This window comes from Ammodytes marinus (genome assembly GCF_949987685.1).
Source record: "Ammodytes marinus genome assembly, chromosome: 1".
NCBI classification, from domain to species: Eukaryota; Metazoa; Chordata; class Actinopteri; order Uranoscopiformes; family Ammodytidae; genus Ammodytes; species Ammodytes marinus.
Genome location: NC_137230.1, coordinates 25396337 through 25421330, shown reverse-complemented (window position 1 = coordinate 25421330; position 24994 = coordinate 25396337). Strand labels below are relative to the sequence as shown.

Genomic DNA, 24994 nt, shown 5'->3' with positions numbered 1-24994 from the left:
CTCTTCCTTATTCCGTCTTTCCTGACATCTTCACTGTTTTTTAAGAGTGTGGCTATCATACTGAATCAAGATGTTTCCTACTGATTTTCTAAGCCTGTCACTATGCTTACATGCTCAGCTTGAAAAGAGGGGCACTATTGAGTGAGCCGGGTCATAAGGCTGAGTGTGTATGTGTATGTGTATGTGTGTGTGTGCGTCTGTGTATGTGTGTGTGTTTCTGGGTGTGAAATTGAGAGAGTCATTGTAGTTGATTGTATCAGTAAATCTGGCGGCTCTTTCAGCCTCCTTCATAAGGAATATTTTTCTCCTTTTGCTTTTTTTCCCTCTTCCATTCTGTATCTTCACTCTTGCCACACCTTTACTCAATCATCTCTTATTTTACACTCTACTCTAAGCAGAGCCATTCCTAGATGGAGAGCAGACGTCATTATCTTAGGATGCAGATGATCATTGAGATTAATAATGTGCAATATTTAATATAATACCTTTTGTAATAATGTTGTCTGTTCTTTCTTTCTTTCTTTCTTTCTTTCTTTCTTTCTTTCTTTCTTTCTTTCTTTCTTTCTTTCTTTCTTTCTTTCTTTCTTTCTTTCTTTCTTTCTTTCTTTCTTTCTTTCTTTCTTGTTTGTTTTACTTCCCAACTGTCCTTGTTCCATCCATCCATCTTTTTTTCATCACCTCCGTCCTTGTTTCATCCCCCTTTCGTTCCTCCTGTCTTCCTATCACTATATTCTATGTCTCTCTCTTCATAGCCCCAGATGGGTTGTCACCGCCCCGGTTGGCCGGTGCAACCAGTTCCAGACTGAATGTATCCTGGTCCGCCCCTGCCCACTCCAACGCACCAGGCCCACTCTGGTACAGCCTGCAAATGAGGACATCCCCACAAAGGCCTGTGATAAGGTGACAGAGAGCATCATATGGACAGACACAGTTGATACACATATGGACAATCCCGCTCAAGGTTGTCCACAGCACATGCAAGTGGTCTGAGACATTTGACAATAAACAGTAATAAGATAATGCAAAACACACAACACTCTAAGACACACATCACATATATATATATGCACCTAAAACATGTGTACACATACATATGCATACACATACAAAATGGGTACATTATACAGCATAGCTGACTATGTCACATTCATATGACAGACCATCAGAAAAACAGAGAGGAAATGAGCTGGAGAGATGAAGGGTTGAGTCAAAAAGACAAAAAAAAAATCAAAAACGGGGCAGAGAGAGAGAGGTAGAGAAAGAATAAAAAGAGAGAAAGGGTGTGCATCTGATATGTATTCATTACATGCTTCCTGACAACAAATTGCAATTTAATCCAAGAAGAGGAGGCTCTCATTCTGTGGTAATAAATAAATGACTAGCTACATGTATTATATATCAGACAGCCATGCCCTCCTCCTCCTCTGCTATGGAAATCTCATTGTTCCCTGATTTATTCATTCATTCATCATCCCTTCAATCCATCTGATGCTAAATGGTCAACGGTCCCTCATTTATGACAATATTCTTTTACTTTGTCCTGGATTCCTTTGTATGATCGTATGATATGGGATCCGGTATGATATGTGAATATGATGAAAAGCTAAAGCATTAGTGTCAACATTGTCACTCATTAGTGTTAATATGAAACTTGTCTCTTGACACTTTATAACATTACTCTTACTATTTAATAAATACAAAGAATACATAAGGTAGATACATGTTTTACTTAAATGAGATATACACTTACTGTGTTATAAGCATGTATTGTATGATCCATGCACAAAATATTCAGAGCCAAACAGTTCTGCACATGTAACATTTTCCTTATGAATAATGACTTTGTAGTTTTTTCATATGTGTGTCATCTTCATTTGATCTTCTTATCTTTCACCTCTGAACAACATTCCTACACAATTCATCCTAAATGATGTAAATGTTTGTTGAAAAAAGTACAGGTCCGTCCTATGCAATGAGAATATGCAGTTACAATGTTATTGTACCTTTATACCATGATGACCTTGTGTCATCTGACCTCAGGAACTCCTAATGCAGAAAACTCACTCTGGGGAGCTGTCCAGTGCTGAAACTGTGATCAGACATAAGAGAGCAAAACAAGAGAGGGCAGATAGAAAATAGATGAAACCGAAAATATTTGGGCCTAGGTAGAAATGAAGGAGTTGCTAAATGTTAGAAACCTTATATTTTTGTATATGAAGTTATGCCAAATGCCATAAAAAGCAATGGTAAAAAAAAAACTGGTGAATACAGGCCAGATATGTTCAAATTGTTGTCCCTCTTGGACCACCATATTTCAACCAGATCCAAATGTTTGTAAATAAATTTACTTTTTTCTGTCCATCAACTCCTAGGCTTCTGGAAAACATGACAAGCACCTTATTCTATTATGTAGAGGGCCTGTCACCGTACACACAGTACGTGTTTCGAGTGGTGGTTTCACACACACATGGACAGACAGTCGGCCCCTGGGCAACCCTGCGCACCGCAGAGGACAGTAAGTAGCACATTCTCATAAACACAAGTTCACACAGAAACACACAAAATGTGACGGATGCATGCATTTACACCTTAGTTCCAATGCAAACACAGCAAAAGAGAAAAGCCATTGATATATAACCATGAAAAAAAAACATTTAATTGTTAGTCAAAAACAAACTTGTTAGGTCAGATAAAAACTCAGTTCTGCTGTTCTATGGTCTATACCCTGGCCTACTCTGAATAGAGCTGCCTGGGTGCTTGTGTCAGCAGTCCAGCCGAGTTTTGCAAGTGACTGGCTGGCAGGTGGCTGGCACCAGCTGGTTGTATGTTGGCCTCTGCCGTCAGTTGGCCGTCAGTGCTGCTGAGTCAAAGTTAAACTCAATGAGTCTAACGGATCTCCTGATTTAAGATGATGATCTAAACAATAGCCTACCACATTAAACATATGGCCTGTGGGGGGAAAAACATAGCCTCTGCCCAGTTCTCTTTTATTCTCTAAAAGTCCCCATGGTTTCGTTTTAGAAAAGTGTATTAATTTCTTGTTGTTAGTGGAGGCGGGCATTATGATGGAGACAATAGAGGAAGGGATACAGCGACAACACACAGTAAAAAGGAAGGTGTTGGTGGAAACATCAGCACACATGAGAAAGGATGAAACACTCTGACAGAGAGATATTTGCATACTGTAAGGTGTGTGTCTCTGTGTGTGAGTGACCTAGCCAGTGTCATTGTGGGCTAATTGCTGTAATAGAATCATATTAGCCACTGGAACAGCCTCCTCAGTGCAAAGTTATAAATTAATTAGTACCTCGCTATTATCACATACATTATCATTAAGCAGCTGAGATTTGCATACATTGGATACATGCACAAGTACACAAACGGAAATGTGTATTATGACCACATGTATGTGCGGTGTACGTATGTACGTGTATGCAAGAACACACTGATGCACAAACCCACGCACCGATTCAGAGACACACACACAACATTGCAGATGTTTAGGATGCATTAAATTATGTCCCTATGCTTTTCTCATTGCTATTCAGAATTGAATTCCCTCTAGCAAACGCAGAGACACACACACACTCGCTCTCTCTCTCTCTCTCTCTCTCTCTCTCTCTCTCTCTCTCTCTCTCTCTCTCTCTCTCTCTCTCTCTCTCTCTCTCAAAGCAGAAGCAACCTATTTTGCAAATTTCTTTTCATGTACCCAAGAATGAGATTTGTGTTTTTGTTTATGTGTACACTTGTTTTGATGTGAGCGTGAAACTGTACGTGCATCAGTCTCTCTCTCTCTCTCTTTTTTGTTTGTGTGTGTTTGTGTGTGTATGTGTGTGTGTGTGGACTGCTGTGTCCATTTGGTCACACTGTGGCCCATCGTTCAAACGCCCATCCCTTTCCCAGCTCCCTCCCTTTCCGAGGCCCCCTCACACACACACGCATACTGAGAACATGTGTCATGCACACATACCTGCATGTCATCCTTATCAATCACACACCTCCTCATGCTCACAAGCAGTAACACACTGTCATGAAGTTTCATACAAAAACACCCAACACCCAAAGCACATGCAGTACACTAGACACTGTGACATTTTAAGTACAGGTGGAAAAAGTCATTTATAAAAAAACAAAAAATAAGAAAAAATCAACAAAACAATAAGACTTTAGCAAATCTGTCAACATGGATCCATTATGCATATTCTAAAAGCACTTAACTATATGTATTACAGTTGCCAAACAGTTTGAACCAATATATGAAAAAATCATTACTTGTAAATCTGTACATTTATGAAGGAAATCTAGTTTTTCTTTTTTATGTAATTGTGTGTGTGTGTGTGTGTGTGTGTGTGTGTGTGTGTGTGTGTGTGTGTGTGTTTGTGTGTGTGTGTGTGTGTGTGTGTGTGTGTGTGTGTGTGTGTGTGTGTGTTTGCGTGTACGCAAGAGAGAAAATATCAAACAATGTTAGCACATCCATAAAAAAGTATTTTAACATAGAAATAGAAAACATTTAATAAGAAGGGGATTTTAACACATGATGGGAAAAAGCCGAGTGCGTCAAGATTGGATTTTTTTTCTTCTAACATTGATGTGTAATTTGTCACCATAAACCCATCCTCTCATCATCCTGGCAGTGACAGGAAAGGCTGCATTCGCCTCTTAATCTCCTCTCCCACTCGCTTCAAAATGTGACAACCCTTAGGGAGCACTTTTACATTTCATTCAGTATGACTTCATGTATAGTAAGGTCAGGGCTTGCGATTTCAAAGTTATGGTCTTAGTTCAGCACAGTTCATCCATACACTATTCACTCTTGTAAACAGGTACATAAATAGGTTTAATCCACACATGATATCCCACCAGCCTGATCACTGTCTGTAGGCGTGAGCTGGAACCCTAACCCTCCACTTTGTTACTGAACTGTATATACTATTCTGTATGTTGACAAGGATCTTCATTAACAATGAATATGATTTATACTTGTTAATTCCATCCCTTCTCTATTTTAATCTCTCTATTCAACCCCTTTCTATATTTTTATTTTTCCTCTGTCTTTCTCCTTTTCCACTCTTTCTTTTTTCTCCTGTGTTTCTATGTCTTTCTTTCTTGTGTTTGAGCATAGAGTGGGTTACACACCTTCTATTTGACAGACTTGCCCTTATGTATTTACAAGAGAGAGAGGGGAGAATGGAAAATGAAAGGAAATACGAAATAGAGAGAACCTGCAGAAAGAAAAGGTAAAATGAGGAATTGAGGAAAGAGAGGAAGAGAAGAAAAGAGAGGGCTAATGACAGAACAGAGAAAGCGAGAGATCCACACATCCTCCTTTCCTTTTTATCATTCCATTAAAGTTTTATATCCATCTTTTTAATGTAATTTGGTCCCTATGAATTCCTGCTGCTGCAGAACAGACAGACGGCTCCTGTGAACATAAACTCTAGCCGTGTTGGACAGCTCCCTTTCCTCTGTCTACTCCCATGTTCACACTAGCTAAGTGATCTAAGAGAGTATGCGTCCGTATGAGTGTGTATGTATGGTTGTGTGTGTGTGTGTGTGTGTGTGTGTGTGTGTGTGTGTGTGTGTGTGTCAGTTATAGTTTTAAAGAGAGTATGAAAAAAACACTGTTTTAGCAAAATGATCTTACCCAAGCAGTCTTACAAGGTAGTGTAAGACACACATAGAAAATAGTGAGACAGAGAACATTGAAAAGCACTGTTTTACCAAATTGAACTTAAAGCATCGAGAGAGAAGTGTAAAGGACAAAAATTCAACGGAAATTAGGTAAGAGGTAGTGACAGAACACAAAGAATTCATGTTATGTAATGAATTAGCGCCTGCATTGAAAATAAATAATACTCTATGTCATTTCCCAGTATTCTGTTTTCTGAATATAAACTGTGATTTCTAAGCAGTCACATGCTGAAGTATAGATTTAAAAATAAAAATAAATATTAAGGCTACTTAACCAAGCTAGTTCCCACTGATTCAAATCATTTGATTTGATTCGATTTGATATTTCCAAATTATATTTTAACAGCAATATATTACTTTTCAACTTTTAATGTTTTCTGCAGTGCAAGGATACTTTGGAAAATTAACTTCGAATTCATTTATGACCACAGATATTCTGTGTCTGCGAAGGATTTTTTTTAAATTGAATGATTGACATCTCAGGTGTTCTGATGGTCATATTTACTTAAAGGCTAATGTGCATTTCCTTTACTCAAGATGTAATGAAGATCATGACCTTGGTCAAGAGCGTCCTCCTCTTTCTTCCTCTTCAGTGTTTCCTAAGGCAGAAATAAAATAAAATAATTATAGACTGTATAGCCTTTAGAAAAAGGAAAAATATGAAATTAAATGCTAATTCTCATTGTATTGCTTGTCACGTTTTGACACCATGCCGTAAGCATCTTGATTACAGTAAAGCTCAGGGTTTGTCTTCATTATGACTCCTAGGAGCCTCGACTCACCTTCAAAAGTCCAGTCACCCACATACACACACAGACACAAGCGCACAGGACCCTGCACTAGGCTAAAAATAATACCCTTCTCTTCACATGGATACTCACAGATGTACACACTTAAATCTACACGTGCCCTTACATACACTTACAACACACAACCACATACACTATAGATACAGCTATGCACAGGAACCTACATGACATGTGCACACACACACACACACACACACACACACACACACACACACACACACACACACACACACACACACACACACACACACACACACACACTACTTCCTTCCTCCCCCTCTCCTGGCCCTTGTCAGTTGATTGTGTTATTACTATGCTAACCAAATCCTTATAAATGTGATTTAAGGCTTGGCGGCCCCGCACTCCTGTTTTAGCCTTCTGCTACTATGTTTTACTGGAGAGAGGAGGAGTAAGGGTGGGAGGTGTGGAGGGAGGGATGAAGGGAGAGGGTAAAGCAAAAGGGGAAGGCATGAGGATTGAAGAGGTCGGAAGGTATGGGGGGAGGGGGTAGGGGGGGTTGAGAAAATTAAAGGAGTGATTGGGAAACAAGGGAGAAAAAAAGAACAGTTGCGAAAAGGGTGGAAGAGGGAAAGAGAGATAAGGAGTCAGAAAACCATGAGAGGGGTAGCTAAGCATTCCCACAACAGTCCTTCCCTACTATCCAGAGGGCAGTAAAGCGTCAGTAAAATAAAGGGGGAAAAAGCATCACCTGCATCTTAAATGAAAATTTCAATTGAAAAACTTAACAGCCCTTCAAATTGCAGAATTTTACACGCGCCAGTAAAGCTTAAATAACACTCAACACTTAGAGGGGGAAGGGGAATGAAGGAGGAGGGGGGGTGACAATAGGGGTTATTTTGGGTGGTTGACTGGGGCTGTATCAAGGTGACTTGATTGTGTTTTGTTGTTTACAGTTGAACCGTCTTCCTTGTTCATCTCTCACCTGTGTGTGTATTTTGATATCTGTTGTTTCAACAGACAGACATTTTATTAAGGCAGACAGAAGGAAATATGGTCAGACATAAAGTCAAATTGAGAGAAGGATAGGAAATGACTGATTAGACAAACAGGATAGAGAGACACCCCAACCCTCTGCAGAGGCAAAAAGGAATGTAGTGGGGCGCACCGGCAGGCCGACAGATATACACATAGGCAGAGAGGAAGACGGGCTCCTTGGTTATTTGTGGGGTTCAGTGGACCTTTGGTGGTAATTGAATCAGTGTGAGTGCTGAGTAGAGCTAGCATAAAAACCTGTTAACCCAAAAGGTCAACACTCTGCATTGTTTATTTAGCAGGGAGACCAGAGAGGGAGCGAATAAGGGAGAGAGACCGCCACACAAAGCATGAGTAACAGAGAGAAGAAAAGGAGAGAGAGAGAGAGAGAGAGAGAGAGAGAGGCGGTGGGGGAGATGGAAGGAAGGGGTCCGAGAGAGGAAAAGAGCAGGAGGAAGAGAAACAATGAAAAACGGAAGAAAGGCGTAGCCAAAGGAAAGATGGGTTGGCAGAACCATTTGTGATCTGTAAAATATGGCAAGCTTTACATCACCAATTTTATACAGTTGTTTATTTGCGTGGGAAAGTGTCTGTGTGTGTGTGTGTGTGTGTGTGTGTGTGTGTGTGTGTGTGTGTGTGTGTGTGTGTGTGTGTGTGTGTGTGTGTGTGTGTGTCTGTGTGTCTGTGTTCGAAATAGACTGGCTGGCTGCTGTCTTAATAGATTCTTTGTGTGTTTACTTGTGTTTCTCTGTTTGCCTCAAAATTAAGTTTGAGGCAAACTTTTGAATTGTTATAAGCGTTTTACTGATACACATTGTAAACGCAGCTAAGGTCCCAGGCCCGAGTCAAACTAGGGAATGCTTGACAAATACTTAGACCCAGTGGTATGGACGCCACTCGGTGAGCCATCGGGGTGCCCCACATTTTAAATTTTTAGGAGAATCGAGGTACCTGGGCCAAACAATGAATGTTTTTGGCATCTCAGTCGGTATGAAGTAAGGCCTATCAGTTAGTATATAATCTTCAAAATTCTTATGTACATGCATGCTGATATATACAAACATGCTTGCACCCTTGATCATCTCATACAGTCATGCACGCATACTCTCAAACGCTCATCTTCTTTCACCCTCTCTTTCTTTCTCTTACACACACACACAAACACACACACACACACCGCCATCTGGGAAAGCCGTTAGCGGTTAGCGGTAGCACTTAGCGACGCAGCACGCTCCCTCAGTCCGCTCAGTCACCTTGATCTGCTTGCCCTTCACACAGCAACATTACTGCTATACTGCATCACTATGGGTGTGGGCTTGTGATAGTGTGTGTGTGTGTGTGTGTGTGTGTGTGTGTGTGTGTGTGTGTGTGTGTGTGTGTGTGTGTGTGTGTGTGTGTGTGTGTGTGTGTGTGTGTGTGTGTGTGTCTATGTATATGGACATGCATCTGTGTGTCAATTATAGTGCAGTACAGTGAAATGTAAATGCTGGGTGAGGAGGGGGGGCATTACCGTCAAATGAGCTACCTTGGAGTGAAATATCCTAGTTGTGTGTACGCTCTTATCCACGCATAGATATGTGCAATCATGTGACTGTGTGTGTGTTTGTGGCCTGTGTATTTATTTTAATTTTTTATTATTATTGGGATCAAAATATCGGCACATTAGACAGATAGTAAGCCTCGTTTTCGTATTTTGTTTTTTTCTAAAGAAGAAAAATACCTGTGAGAAAAGATGACTGATTAAAATAAAATAAAAACATATCCAAGTAGACACTAGACAGACAGCGGTAAAATGAACAGAATTTCTTCTAAATAATGAAAAAATAAATATATATATAATAATAATAATAATAAAACAAATATATATTTTTTTAATTAAATACAATTAAAAAATACAGAAGAAATTAATTGTCAATAAATAAAAAATATATACTCTTTATATAGGCCTATGTATAAATCAAAAAACAGAAACAAAAAGACAACCGTGTGACTAAAATCTGCATGCGTACTTCTACAACTATGTGGATCAATATAATTTACACTGTAGACCCACATTAGGAATCTACTAGCTCTCTTATACCACAGCTTTGCTTCTGCTCTGTTTGCATGCATGTGTATGTTATATATTTGTGTTCAGCAAAGTAAGTGTGAAGTTGGGCTACAGTGTTTCCAGTCCAGCGTGGCCTACACACCACCTGAGACATACACAGACTCACATTCAAACGGTCACAAGTACTGCATACATCCACAAATATAATCTGGATTTCCTCAGGGGGAGAAATTGAGAGAAAAAGACACTTTACATTTTAATCCCCTTGGATAGGGAAGGCAAAATCACTCTTTGTCCTTCTGATGTCATTCTTGCTGTTACTTGTCAAATAATTCCCTCCTCTCCTTTCTCTCACCCTTTTACACACGCAAAGATTATTTAATCATCCCTTCATTTTTATCTGCCTCTCCTTGTCTCTTAATCTATGTGTTTCTCTTTACTCCCAGGTCCAGGACCAGTAGATACTCCAACTGTATTGGGGCTCTATCCTCGTAGTGTAACAATTACCTGGGTTCCTCCCAACCAACCAAATGGCATCATCTCCAATTACACCCTCTATCTTTGCCCCAGTTCTATATCTTGTTTTGATTTCAAATCCAGCTCAGTCTCCACTACGACCATCAACTCCAGCTTTGGTCCTAACCCAAATGTACTGTCAAGCACTGGGGCTGCATATCTCAACTCAGAATATAACCCTAGACCAACATCCAGTTTTACCACCCAAGGCTCGAGCCAGAATTCAAAGTCTACTTCGAACAAAAGCAGTAATGGGAGCTTAAGCACAATCGAAGGCACTAGACCCAGCCTCCACCCGTACCCTTTCTCTAGCTTGAAGACTGGTATCACAGAAGAGAACCACATGGAGGCCACTCGTAATGCAAGCAAAGGGCCCAGTTTGGTCTCATTCCACCCCACTGAACCTAATACTGCCAGTGTAAACCAAAGTCCCAGTCTTTTACTGACAAACCCAAAGTACAATGCAACCAGTTCTAATACTGGCCATATTCTAAAACAAGACCCCTTCCACAGTCCAATCTCTGGTTCCTTTAGTGCGGCTTCAGATTCAATTTCATCCCCTCAGTCAGTCACTGTTCCAGGGAACACAACCAACTATGCTTTCCTCAACCTACTGCCATACCAGACCTACAGCCTTCAGGTACAATATATGATAATAATACTATGGTATAACACAATACTTAACCATATACTATGATAGATTAAACATCAAACAATGATATTTAATAGACATGTAAAGAGTAAGACTTAATTAAACAAATGCTAGTCACTATTCCTGTCTTATTATGTACAATGTACAATAAATAGTTTTTTAAATTATAATGTATTATAAATACTTATTACTATGCATTTCAATATATATCTTCACCCTTTACTTTTCTTGTTTTTTCTACCTTAATAATCGTAGCGATGGTTGTTGGAGGTGCTAAAACAAGAGATTATTGTTTCAGAAATAACAGAATAAATCTTGTTCTCACTACTATTAATAAAGGATTTGGTGACTAAAGAAAAACTTGAGCCTTACAATGATAACCCTCGAAACACATAATACGTTATTGATCTCCATCTTTAGGTGCAGGTGTGCACCAGTGTGGGTTGTTCAGTGTCTGGGATGTCTCCGAGCTTTCGGACCCTCCCAGCTCCACCTGAAGGGGTTCCTGCACCTCACCTATACTCTGACACCCCCACCTCTGTTCTCCTGTCCTGGGGTGAACCAGACAGGAGCAATGGACCACTGGAGCGGTGAGAGATGATAACACACATACACTCAATCCCTCCGTGACATGCCTACTTTATATCTATATGAATTCAATTGTATCTTGTGCTGGACATAGGTGGCTGATTGAGCGCAGAGTTGCTGGGACCAAACAAGTCTCTACCGTAGGCCATTTCCCACCAGCTCCTCCACCTCTTTCCTTCCTTGATTCTTCCTCAGCTCTCAGTCCCTGGACTAGTTATCAGTATCGACTCGTGCTTCATAATCAGGCTGGCAACACCACAGGTAAAGCCATAATAATGGGTTTAACCGAAATTAAATTAAAACCCCCAAGATGTGTGTATGTTGCATTATACACTGTTTAATTACTGTCAGCTTTACAGAATTCACCAGCTTTGTGTCAAACCTGCAGGACCCTGGGTCAATATCACCACCAGACCTTCTCGACCAGCTGGTCTCAGTCCGCCGAGGGTGAACGTGTTGGGGCCAGAGTCACTTCAGGTACGGGAACCTCTTCTAAGCTTATCTTAGGTTCAATCAAAACCTCTTGGATCTGGCATGAGAGCACAAGAGCACTGATATATATGGCTGAAGCATACACACACAGACAGACAAATAAAGTGAACCATGCTGCTTCTAATAGTGAATTACAATATAGTTTCTTACATTCAACTGATAAAGGGTTTCAAAAATCTCAGAATGAGCTTTTAGAATTTCAAAAGTTTAAGTGTTTAGGAATGGAAAAATTCAAGATTTAGATTTTCTTCAGAACACTCAGAGTAGAGAAGACAAAGCAATGTCATACTGATTTCTCTGTCTTTGTGTCTTGGGATTTAATGAGAAAGAAAAAACATTCAATTCAAGGTCCCCTTCGGAAAATGGGAGGGGCTGTGACCCTGTCTAAGGCAGCTTCCTTCCTGTCGGCCATTTTGAAGGAGGGGCCAGAGTTAAATTCCACCACTGGCTAATCCCACATCAAGGCCTTTCAATGAAAGCCAGTGAGACAATATTGTATGCATGCACACACATAAGCGAACACACACACGCTTGTGCACTCACGGCCCTGCACTCGTGCTAACTGCAGAAAAATGCTAATGCCTGTCATCATTTCAGAAACGCCCCTGTCATCTCTGCAACAGCACAGCTTTAGGGGTCACAGGTCCGAGAGGGAAAGTCTTCCTTCCTGCTGGTTGCTAATTGGACAGACAGGCAGGCCGCTTCCTGGTTACCAATTGACCTTGACAACACATAGGGGATTTTGGGTATCTCCCTTCATTCTCTAAATGGTCCCATTTTTACATCACTTTTTGGTCATCTGGGTATTCTTAACCATTGCCCGTTTATTTTTCCTTTTTGTTTGTTCAGCATATGTTCTTATAGTGATACTCCTGATCAGGATATCAAGGCAAAATCAAAGTCAACTGTATGTCTCTCTTAGTGTCTGAATCATAGCAGGAAGAGTAGTAGGGCCACATAAAAGAAAAAAAATATTTACTTAATTGAATTAAGAGTTGTTATTTTAGGAGAATTAAAGTTGTTATTTTAGGAAAATAATAGTGGTAATATTATGAGAATAAAGTGGTAGTTTTAGGCTGTGTGTTGTTTGGAGGAGAAATATAAGAAGAGTCTTTTCCCCCGCATTAAAATGAGGAATGTGGAGCATCTTGTGAAGTTGTACTTCAGTATAGGTTTCACAAATAGGAAAAAGGCCTACTTAATATTGTAAACCAGCAGCACCAAACGTATCAGGACTTTGAAAAGAATATTCAAGAAACTGTGTCTGTTCGGATGAAGGAAACACACAGACTTGGAGGAAAATCTCTCTTTTGTGGAGGAAGAGGGATGTTTTGCTGAATTAGTCTATGTTTCCTTCCCCCTTAAAAGTGTGACTTTATTCTCATAATATTTAGTTTTTATGAAATGATGACTTTTAATCTCGTAAAAGTACAACTTTTATTCTATTATAAAATAATCCAACATTATGAGAAAAGACGTTGTTGTTTTAGGGAGCAAGAACATAATTCAGCAAAACCACCCTCTTTCTCCACAAAAGAGACCTTTTCCTCCAAGTCATTTTTTCAGACACAGTTTCTTGCATATTGTAGTCCTGATACGTATGCTAACGTGGTGCTGATGGGCCAAAAAAGTATTTCCTTATTTGGGAGCAGTTTCAGTGAAACTTCAGAAGACGCTCCATGTTCCTCAGGGAAGAGACTCTTGTTATATTCCTTCTCTAAACAACACAGTGCCTTAAACTACCACTTTATTTTTATAATATTACGATTTTTATTCTAGTAAAATAAAAACTTTTAATCTTATAAATCATTGTTTTTTTCTCAACGTGGCACTAATAATCTGTCGTACTGCATCTGTGACCCACCAAAAGTAGACATTCACTTTTAAACCACAAATCAGAAAAACAAACTCATATATTTGGGACTTGAGTTTAAACCCTTAGAGTTTGCTTGCAGGATGACAATATGAAGTGACTTTAATATGTAAGTGATATTGCCAGCTGCAGAGGTTTGCACTCTCTCAATGCTTCTAGATTTTTTCTAAATGTAATAGCATAGATGTGCAAAGACACACATGTATACACATCCTTACACACACACACACACACTCTCACTACCAAATGTATCATCTATCTCTCTCTTATTCATATAAACATAAATGCATACAATCACACACACTCACACACACATACCTTACTGGCGTTAGCCCCTGTGCTCTGTGTCAGCCCAGGGTCTCTGCTGTCTTCACCATCTCCAGATTACATCAGGCTATTCAATCTGTAAATGACTTCCACCACAAAGCACACCCAACACGCACTTTGGGAAATGAGCTACCTAACTCACTATGACCCTGCCCATATGTGACTGTGTGTGTGTGTGTGTGTGTGTGTGTGTGTGTGTGTGTGTGTGTGTGTGTGTGTGTGTGTGTGTGTGTGTGTGTGTGTGTGTGTGTGTGTGTGTGTGTGTGTGCGTGTGTGCGTGTGTGCGTGTGTGTGTGTGTGTGTGTGTTTGTGTGTTTGTGTCCTGTATCACCTCACTGGCACTTGTTAAATGAATATCAAGGTTGCTTGAGATATAATTATTCTTGATGTTCATTCATAATTCTCTCATCAACACTGACCACTTAATCACCTGGGGCCTCATTTATAAACGTTGCGTACGCCCAGAAGAGGGCGCACGCCAATTTCTAAGCAAATATTGGGATTTATAAAAACCAAACTTGAACGGAGATGTGCGGTCCTCCACGCAAACTCTGACCCATGCGTACGCACAGAAAGTGGAGAAAGGAGAAACGGCGACTCCGTCGGCACATGTATGAAGTGCGAGAACGAATGTGTTTGTGTAAAATTTATCCAGATAGGCCTATTATAAGCCATGTAGGTCTATCATATATTGGGAGTTCCTTTGCAAAACGGATGAAGCCATTCTTACAACTAATGAACAAATGCCTCCACGGATTTTTCCATGGAGTGATACCAACAAAAACAAAACGAATTAGGATCTTAAATAGCCTACAAACGGAGATATATGAGTGCAAATAAAAACAAAATAGCAACGTTCGAATAAGCTCTGCAGTTATTAAAGAATAACCTATCTGCATGTTGTGGAATTAATTCTGATAATATTGAGGTGGAATACAGCCTATTACTTTTACACTGACGCTGTTCTCGATGCCTCAGTCAGGCAGACAGGAGTGCACCTTTTCATACACTAATGATAAGCCTACTGTACATCACATAGGCTACTGTGATTTTTTTCACGGCTTTTAGTCCGTTTTATTTATGTGTTTTTCTTTGTGTTTAAGCACGTCGCGATTGTGTTTTGAAAGGGCCTGTGAAGTTTATTATTAACCCTCCGCCGCCCGTCACTGCCCCGGGATGAATTCTCCGAATCTGTATCTCATGGGGGGTCTCAGTGCCCCCCGCTCGTGGCACAAACACTGTTGTGTGAGTGAGGATATGCACTTGTTTGCGTCCACTTTTATGTCGGATCACTTCTTTTTATTTCGGCCACAGCGTTCACAGAGATCGCCACAGGCTGCACTCTATCGCCTTTACGCTCACACTGCCACCAAACTATATTTTCCCTGTTCGCCACTTCTCCAACGGGTACTTCGGGGTGACCGCAGTGATCCACACCGTGTGGAGATTATTTTTCCATTTCCCTTTCAGTCGGCGATTGCCACTACCGCCTTCATGCACTCAGTAAATGATATTAATTCGGGCGTGTCGATGACTATGTATGGGTAAATATGGGCGGTACGTGAAGCCCGCAAAGGCTGCGCCACATTTAGAGTTGATTGTGATTTATAAAGGGAAACAGGCGTAGGACGTGAGTGCGCACTGTTTTATAAATCCGAATATTTTTGTTCGCACGTACATCCTACATTTCTTCCGTACGCCAGCTTCCACGTGAATCCCACGCAAAGCTTTATAAATGAGGCCCCAGAACCCATAAGTCTCAACAAGCTCTCTGAACTGATCAGCTATTGTACATGACAGATGAACACAGGTTGTGTGTGTGTGTGTGTGTGTGTGTGTGTGTGTGTGTGTGTGTGTGTGTGTGTGTGTGTGTGTGTGTGTGTGCAATTGTTAAATTTATGTGACTATTTCTTTGTATGTATAAACAAATAAATCATTGTATAGATATCTGTTATTCAAACGTGTAAAGGTGTGTGTGCGTGTGTTTGTAAGTGTGTCTTTGTTCGCGTGCATTGCCATTTGTGTGTGTGCCAGTTACCTTCATCTTCACTCTGAAATGCTGACAGACTGAACTGTTTCCAAATCAGATGCAGTGCTCAACGACTGCAAGCTTTTGTTTTTGCATGCAGCAATTCCATTACCAGCCGTTTTCATTATTTTAGCATGGTGTTTGTGCATGTGCGCGCGTTTGTGTGTGTGTGTGTGTTGTGTTTGTGTGTACCCTGTTTTAAATTTGATGAAAGGAATCTTCTGCTGAAGTCAAAGTCAGGTTATCTTTCCCCACAAGTGAGATGAACAAACACACACACACACACACACACACACACACACAATGACCATCCTAGCGCTCTTCATTCACATACACCGACGACAATGTAGGACCACAAGTATACTACCTACAAAATAGCTTGAAATGAATTTAAACTGAGACACACACACACACACACACACACACACACACACACACACACACACACAAACAAACAAACACATGCACGTGCACGCATGCACTGTGCCATGACTTCCTGTAGTTCATCCATCTAAAAGCTTTCTGCTGTCCTCAGCATGCCGAGAACATTTAGGATGCCCAGCCAACCAATGAGATGACTTATCTGGGATAATGACAAGACAGTCAGAAAGGATAACGTGGACTAGGCATTTTGCTTTCTCTGTACCACTTGGATTCATCTAAAAGCTACATTTTAAATGAACCATTTCAAAACGTATGTTTCAGGTCACTTGGTCTCCTCCTCTTATTCCCAATGGAGAAATCCACGGCTATGAGATCCGCCTCCCAGAACCTCGCTTTTTCCCTGATAGTGTCAATGCTTCTGAGCTCCACGCCACGATAAGGGACCTCATTCCGTACACAGACTACAGTATCACTGTATTGGCATGTTCCAAGGGTGGTGGACATGTTGGAGGATGTACAGAAAGTCTGCCCACTCCAGCTACCACATCACCTGCAAGCCCTGCAGGCCTGAAACCACTGTCCGTAGTGGCAGTCAGTGAGTCTTTCCTGGCCATTTCCTGGCAACCACCAAGCAGGCCTAATGGACCTAACATCAGGTAATCCCAATTCCTTTACACATTGCTGCTTCCTGTTTGAATTAAATGTATGTTGATAAGACACTGCTCTGCAAAGATTAACCGTCACAGACATATGACCTTGTTTTACTTTCTCATAAACATTGTAATAAACTTGCTTGTTACCCATGTTACCACTAGCACAAAATAATGACAGAGGAAGGATAGTGAGTTGTGTATGGTAGAAATACTTTTATTTTCAGAATGGACACCATGTAAAAACAAATACAAAATCACCATAAGCTACTATGTTCATAGTATCAAGGTCAGGTTTGCTTATTCACAGTAACATTACAACATTAATTTAGCGTTCCCGTTATGGATCAGTGATGCCTAACTGCTGTCAAAATCAACAGAAACCAAACCAATCGCTGCTATTGCTTTCTGATGGCTGTAAAAAATTTTACCTGAAGCAAGTGAAATGAAAGAAGACGAAAGTATGCTTCAAAAATACCAATACTAATTATGAAGAACTAATATGTGAGGATCCCAAATCTGTGTAACCCATCATAACTTTACATAATCTCAATCGGCCTAGTGTCTTTATTCATCATGAGCTACTGTATACTCAAGGTTAGGAACTAGGCAGCCAAGACTGAAATCCACTGCATGTTGTTATTGAGAGACACGTTCTGGAGAGGTTCAATTGTTGCTGAAAATCATGTTACCAATAGACTGCTAACACGAGTGCCCTGGTAATGAGCTAAGCGTTGTGCATTTTTTAATCAGTGTTTTTTCAGTCCTAATGCACATTCTAGTCCGTCTAGTCTGTCCCGTTCTACTCTGTTGGAGATTAGGCCTAAAATAAAGGTCCATTTTCCGGGCAGGCGATTAAAATGCATGAGACCGTCTCCCTGTTCTGCTCTGCTCAGCTCTGTGTGTTTGTCTAAGTGGGTTGGTTAAAAGGCGGCATTAAGCCCTTCTCTTCTGATTACAGCAAAAATTAGCATCACTGTGGGGAGAGGAAAACACAAACCCTGCAGAAAAAAAACAACAGAGGGAGGGACGAAGCGAGGGAGGGTTGAGATACAGGGAACGCAAAAGAATAGAGATGATGAAAAAGACCAGAAGAGGAGGAAATGAGTGATAAGGAGAAGAGTCAGTTGTGCATGTGTGTGTGTGTGTGTGTGTGTGTGTGTGTGTGTGTGTGTGTGTGTGTGTGTGTGTTTTTGTCAATGTGGTGTCAATGTGGTTGCCGTTTGTGTCTGTGTTCACATTGTTCATATTGTCACATTTGTGAACATGTGTTGTGTGGTTAATGCATTCCTAAACATCCAGCCATGTGTCTGTGTGTTTTTTCTTTTATTCAAATTTCCCCTTCAGATACAAGTTGCTCCGACTTAAAATCCACCAGCCCCTGGCTGTCGCCACCGTCCCCACGGTAACAGCCGAGTCCCCTCCCCCCTCTGAAGATCTCCATCGCTGGCTCCATGTTTACTCCGGCACCAAATTGTTCTACCAAGATAAAGGCCTAAGCAGGTGAGATTACTGAAATGAGCTCTAGAGCAAACGCCGGCGCCGCAGCAAACCGTGTGTGCAGAGCCGATCGGCGAGCTGCCGCTGATGCCGATCTTTTAATACCGCTCAAAGATACATTAAGCAAATATCCCAAAGAATTAAATTGTTTTTCACACAGCGTAGCCCTAATCTCAGTTTGGCACTTGGTGCTTGCTAAACGGCTCTGGGTGGACTCTTTTTTCGGGGGTCTGTGTTTCTACTAAGCTTTGTTCAACTTGTAAACTGACAAACTTTTGACTGGGTCAGCACTTTTTTACTTGGCACTCACTTTTTTTTAATTGATGTCCTAGGAAATATTGTCTAGGAGGGAATTTGCATGTGTTTAATACAAGTCACCATATTAACAGAATAAAAATGTATTTAGAGTTAGCAAATTTATTTACAGTTAGCAAATAATCAAAAAGATTAAGCGTGGCTATCGAATCTGTTGGTTCTCTGAACTCCATGTAATTGATGTACAGATTAAATCTGTAAATGCCTGTTACTCTTGCCTAAATTCTTTTTTAATGATTGAATTCCTTTTTCTTTTTACTGCCTTTTATTCTGAATCTCCAAGATATTTCTCAGCAACATTTGCAGTGTTCAAGTGGCATGGAAGGGTGATATATAATGTAGCCACTTGATGAAAAACAGCAACATTGTCTCTCAACAGATTCACCCGTTACCAGTACCAGTTAATGGTACATAATGATGTGGGCTACTCCTCGGGAGAGATTGTTACCGCGGTGACCATGGCTGGGGTTCCCCACCGACCTCCGCTTGTGTCTGCCCATGCTATCAATCACACAGCTGTAGAGGTTAACTGGACTCAACCCTGTAAGATTACCCTCTCTGTTGAACACACAAACAGTATGTCCAGCAAAGGCCTGTCATGGCCATAAATTATACGGAGATCATTTTGTGACTTCTCCCTCTCTTGATGTCTTTTCCAGCTTTGCAAGACTTACAAGGAGAGGCGGAAACTTACTTTCTGACAATAGAGTCTGCCCAGTCAGGTCAGATGTTGGCTCTCCCCCCTGATATCATCTCTGCAGTGATAAGCGACCTTTGGCCCAGTACCACATATCTGGTGTCATTACATGTGTCCAACGGAGCACATAACACATCTAAGGCAATAGTTAATGTCACTACAAAAGATGGAGGTAGGTGTATATTTGGGAGATTTTCTGGCCAACAATTGATCTTTATTGGATAAAATGTACCTTTGTGCATATATATGAGTGTGCTGTGTACAGGATGTCAATTCAATACATCCACGAGAGGTGTCCATGTTAATGTGCATTTCTCTGCAACTCTGTGCTTCACAGGAGATGTTAAACACATCATGTAGTGAGGCATGAAATCAATACAAAGTGTGTGGGTGAGGCAGATTTAAGGTGTTGTGAAATGCTTTTTGGCACCACAGCCATACGCACAAACAAGCCAGCAAACAAAGCGCTTCCCATGTCTTATGCAGGCTAGGATTACTATACTTTACAATACAGCACTCCATTATTTAGCCATATGATTGCTTAAGTACAATCATATCTTTTCTTTATGTTGAAATGGAAATAAATTCTACCAAACTATGCAGTGACATACTTGCGATACACTCCCTTACTAGAGCTTCATCTATTCTCTCAGCTTTATCTGTCTCTACGTAATCTATTAAAGCCACTACAAGTAACATGGCACGTTGGCGTCCCCTTTGGACAAAAGCGGTAGTATTTTTACGACGCCCGCTGTCGCAAAGCAGTTTTCTAGCTCGTGCCAGGCGTGCAAGTGTGAACTGAGAAGGGCGCAATATAGTGCATGTCCGTGTGTTGAAAGTGTGAGGACTCTTTTTGGCTCCGTGAGAGTGGTTTTGACACTGCATCAACTAATGCCAGTCAGTGCTACACACACCTGATTGCAATGAGTTGATGCAGCAGTGTCACCTAACTACTCTCTCTCACGGAGCTAAAAGAGTATGTGTCCTCACAGAAAGCGAATGAACGAGAGACGGCAGTTAGTATGGATCACGATGAGGTAATGTGTTTGTGTTGTTGATGTAAATAATGACTATTTCAGATAATGGTTATCTGATGATGGTGAAGCAAAGCAAACTTTGTGTTAGTACCAACCGCTCATTCATTTAGGAGTAAACACTGCAGTCTAGTTTCGCTCTCGTGAAATTGTATACACGTTGCTTGGCAACGCCCTCGTCCCGCCCGTAGCCTATATCACTCTCCCTTTTAGCTTTTCTTCATTGCATTCTCTTTTTTTTCTTTGATGGTTCAGCCCCGTTATCAATCATTATGACGACAAATAACTGTCTCAAACAAGGCTCCCGCTCCCCTTCCCTCACCTGGAGGGATAGGCTTCTCAAATCGCGTGGCAGCGCCACACTGAAATCTGCGACCAATACGGATATGTGATCATAGAGCCTGCACGAGCAAACCGAAAATCGGACTGGGTGTGCGACCAGACCAAAAGCAGTAATAAAAACTATTTAAAAACTTATTTTTTTGCACTGATGGTCTCGTTTGCTGTTAAAGGTCATTTATGATTATCAGAGGAAACAAGGCTGTTTAAAAGATATTTAAATGTTACTCGTAGCCGCTTTAATATTAGTAAAATGAACGAGGAAGTCTCTTTTGAGAATGTAAAATCTGGAGCCGAGATGGTCTATTAAGTATATCAGTTCTCGGATCTACTGGCATTTCTTTTTTTAGGCAGGGTCAGCAATTACTATCTTGAGCTATGAATTGCACAGGCTTTCAAGCTGTCATCACAACTTTTCTCTCCATTTCCCTCTCCAATTCTTAGCGCAGTCCCTTACCATTTGAGGGTTATCTTTTAAATCACTCTCTGTAATCATATGTCAGAGGCCACTCACTCTCTCTGTTGTTTTCTTTCTGACTCCATTTCCTTCCCAATCTCTCTTTCTGACCGTCTCCCGTCTCTCTTTCCCCCGTCACAGTTCTCTTTTCTTCTTCAGTACAATCATATGTCAGAGGCTTCTCTCTTTCTCTCTAATCTGAGCAGTATAATAAAAAGTGCATTAAAAACATTACAAAATCATTAGGTGCTAAAGGCAAAGCACGGCTCGTTTAACTGAGAGGGCTCCGGAGGTAATTTCATTATTTTACAGCCATGGGTGCACGCACATACACACGCATACAATACACACTAAATCTATTTTAACTAATGTAGCTCAACCCTACCAACCATCCTAACACGGCCTGCTATCTATAGGGCAATGCTAACATCAGGACTAATTGGCAAGAAAAAATGTGTGCGCTTGTCTGTGTGTGTCTGAGTGAAAGAGGCTCGGTGTGCAGTATTGCGTTGATAATGCCATCCTGCAGTAAATGAAATGTAGAGCAGTAGGTTGGGTTTAGGTAAGTGCATTGGCAGCAAATGAATTGGGTTAACTTCTCTTAGCTGAGTGCGTTTTCACTTAGAATAATAGATGGAGTAGATGTGTGATTACCTCTCTCACACACACACCAGCTCAGATATTCTCTGTGTTTTGGATTCGTCTTTCTCCCTTTTCTGCTCATATCTGGATCCATTGCCATTTGGGGAAAAAGTTGTAAGGTTAAATTAATAATATTATTATTATTTTTTTTACTTTTAGATTTTACTCACTGTCTCTCTATTAGCTTATATTACAAATTATCTCTGACTTGTCCTTGTTTTCTGTCGATGTTCTTGTCTCATGTCCTTCAGTGTCTTCATCTGTAACTCATTCTCTATAGGTTACCATGTTATATTAATCACCAAAGGAGGTTTTCTGTATTATCCATGTACTGTATTTTGTGTTGAGGGGGTGAACTAGGGAATTAAAGAACTAAGGGAATTTGATTAAAAAAAAACTGTGAGAAAAAAAAGGGGGGAGAATATATTTAATAACAAAACACAAAAAGGTAGAAGTCTTAGAGAAGGGTCTTTTATTACCTCTAACACAGCAGAGAATGTGAGGGAGTGAGGCGATTGTACAGGATCAATCTATTATTCTTATTGAAAATGCACTCAGCTAAGAGAAGTTAACCCAGTTCATTTGCTGCCAATGCACTTATCTAAACCCAGCCCACTTCTCTACATTTCATTTAATGCTAGATAGCATTATCAACGCAATGCTGGACACACGCGGACACACAGGTGGTCTCCCTGCCTCTGTAACACACTCACAGTCTTAACATGCACACGGACACGCAACCTTTGTTTCTCTGTGTCACTCTGTTTCTCTCCGTCATGGTCACAGTTCTATTTTAAAATGTCGTTAGTGCATACTGGGGAACTTATGGTTACAAAAAAAAATGTAATTCTATTTTCAAGCCTGGCATATCATCAGTAATGGATCACTGTTTGAGGACATTTGAAAGTTTAAGTGTTGCGTCATTTCTGTAAAAAAACAAGCACGGTAAAAGCGGTTTTCAAATGAACATGGTGGGAAAATGCGCTGCGAGAACTCACAACACCAATTCCATCTTTTCTTGGCTATGCTCTTACAGTTCTGCAACAATCAAGGTAGTATTAAAGGTCACTTGTGTTGTTGTGTGTTAATAGCACTGGTTTCATAGCTCATACCACAAGTCAAAGATAATGTATGTTTGAAGATGACCTCGTCTCATATCTTCAAGCTGTAAAACCTTTTGTTTGTTGGTCAAAGAGCTGAAGCCCTTTGGGTCTCCGTACTAACATCTGCTCTCCTCAGAGCCAGACGGGATGTCTGCCCCAGAGGTGGTTCCAGTTAACAGCAGCACAGTACGTGTGCTTTGGTTCCCTCCACTACGGCCCAATGGAGCAGTTACTGGCTACTACATCTACGTTAATGACCGTCTTCAGGGTAGTGTAGACAACAGCTCTGGGTCCTTCCTGCTGGGAGACCTGCTGCCTTTCACTGTGTACAACGTACAGGTACACACACAGACAAAAGCACACATGCAAACCCAAACAAAGGCATGCAAGAATGTAAACTATGTTTTTGTCTGCTGTGTTTTCTTGTAGGTGGAGGTGTGTACTGTGTATGCATGTGTACGGAGTAATGTTACTCAAATAACCACTGTGGAGGACCTACCTGCCAACCTGCCAACTCCGCATGCACAAGTGATCAGTCCCAGGTAATACAGAGATCTACTGCGAAGAAAAATCATCAACTTTCTGCATGTTCTGAGGACTATTTTCAAGCATGCAAATATTTCATCTTAACAATATTAAGAGTGATGCCATTGCTCCAGGTTCATAAAACATAATAGTCTTTGGATTGAGTGTAGTAATCGTTAACGTTTATCCTCAGCGCAAAAGGTTGGTTTGGATGTTTGACTCAACGGCATCAAAACAGCTGCTGCTAGAAGAGTAAATGAGCTCTGTTCAGGAAGCAAATGGCTATGTACTAGGACTGCACAAAATCTAATTTCACTTAGATCTGCTAACCTCTATGTCAATAAACAAACAAATTGAGTTGTACTTTAGAACCAGATTATGTGGTCGAACAGACTACAACTATACAACTATACTTATTCCGACAACTGTTAAACCAATACAGCTCTTGAAGACAGTTGATTATTGCATGTTTTCATTTTCGGTAGTCCATCATGATTGACATACTGAATACAGTATTTAGTAATAATTACAGATAAACCATATTGATTTAAGGAAATACTAATGTATTGAGGTATAGAGATTATATTATGTAATAGTCAACATAAAATGTAACAGCTTCTAAAATAAATAAAGAAAAATTGACGGTTAAGTTTAACGACATTTTAAAACCCCTGCTTCCCACATTTGACCCAAATAACCATAATGCAAATCTTATAGTCGCAGAGGAAGTGATGATATGTGGCCTATTTTCTGTCCAGGAGACTATGAAAGTTGTAATTCTATGTGTTACTACATAGGCCTTTCCCCTGCCAAAAAATGTCAGAGATGAAAAAGAGGAAAATCAATAGTGAGAATGTACAAAGATACATACACCCTGACACTGTAACTCAACTTTGTCAGCCATTAATCGCGCATGAATGCATGTGTGTATGTGAGTTTTGGGAATGACACATTTTTGTGTGCCTTCCTGTAGTGTGAAAGGAGTGTTAAGGATCTCTCTATCTCTCTCTCTATCTCTCTCTCTCTCTCTCTCTCTCTCTCTCTCTCTCTCTCTCTCTCTCTCTCTCTCTCTTCTTGCCTTGCTCTCACTCTCTGTCAGGGTGGTGAACTTGGACTGGTCCCCTCCCGGCAGACCGAGTGGGATCATGCTGGGCTATGAGGTCTTAAGACGGACCCTGAGGTCATGTGCTGTTGGGTCAGCAGGAATCAGCACATGGTCTGTGGGGGAAGAGTCAGGAGGTGTAAGGTTCACATGTTCCTACCTGCAGTGTCCTGCAGGTCACCGTGTGTGTGGGATGTCCTGCTTCCATCCTGACAGCCAGGTACTT

General features: G+C 40.8%; 1 protein-coding gene across 1 annotated transcript in view; it reads left to right on the top strand.

Annotated features, from left to right (window-relative positions):
- Positions 1–24994, top strand: part of ush2a (Usher syndrome 2A (autosomal recessive, mild)) — a gene marked incomplete at both ends in the record, with an annotated part of 196702 nt that overhangs the window by 101854 nt on the left and 69854 nt on the right. The window contains 13 exons of the mRNA XM_080028654.1: positions 753–900; positions 2373–2515; positions 9990–10699; positions 11132–11301; positions 11394–11560; positions 11688–11776; positions 16726–17060; positions 18402–18557; positions 19249–19412; positions 19529–19738; positions 23278–23480; positions 23571–23683; positions 24766–24988. Coding sequence (XP_079884780.1) covers positions 753–900; positions 2373–2515; positions 9990–10699; positions 11132–11301; positions 11394–11560; positions 11688–11776; positions 16726–17060; positions 18402–18557; positions 19249–19412; positions 19529–19738; positions 23278–23480; positions 23571–23683; positions 24766–24988 — 2831 coding nt within the window. The remainder of the gene's footprint in view (positions 1–752; positions 901–2372; positions 2516–9989; positions 10700–11131; positions 11302–11393; positions 11561–11687; positions 11777–16725; positions 17061–18401; positions 18558–19248; positions 19413–19528; positions 19739–23277; positions 23481–23570; positions 23684–24765; positions 24989–24994) is intronic.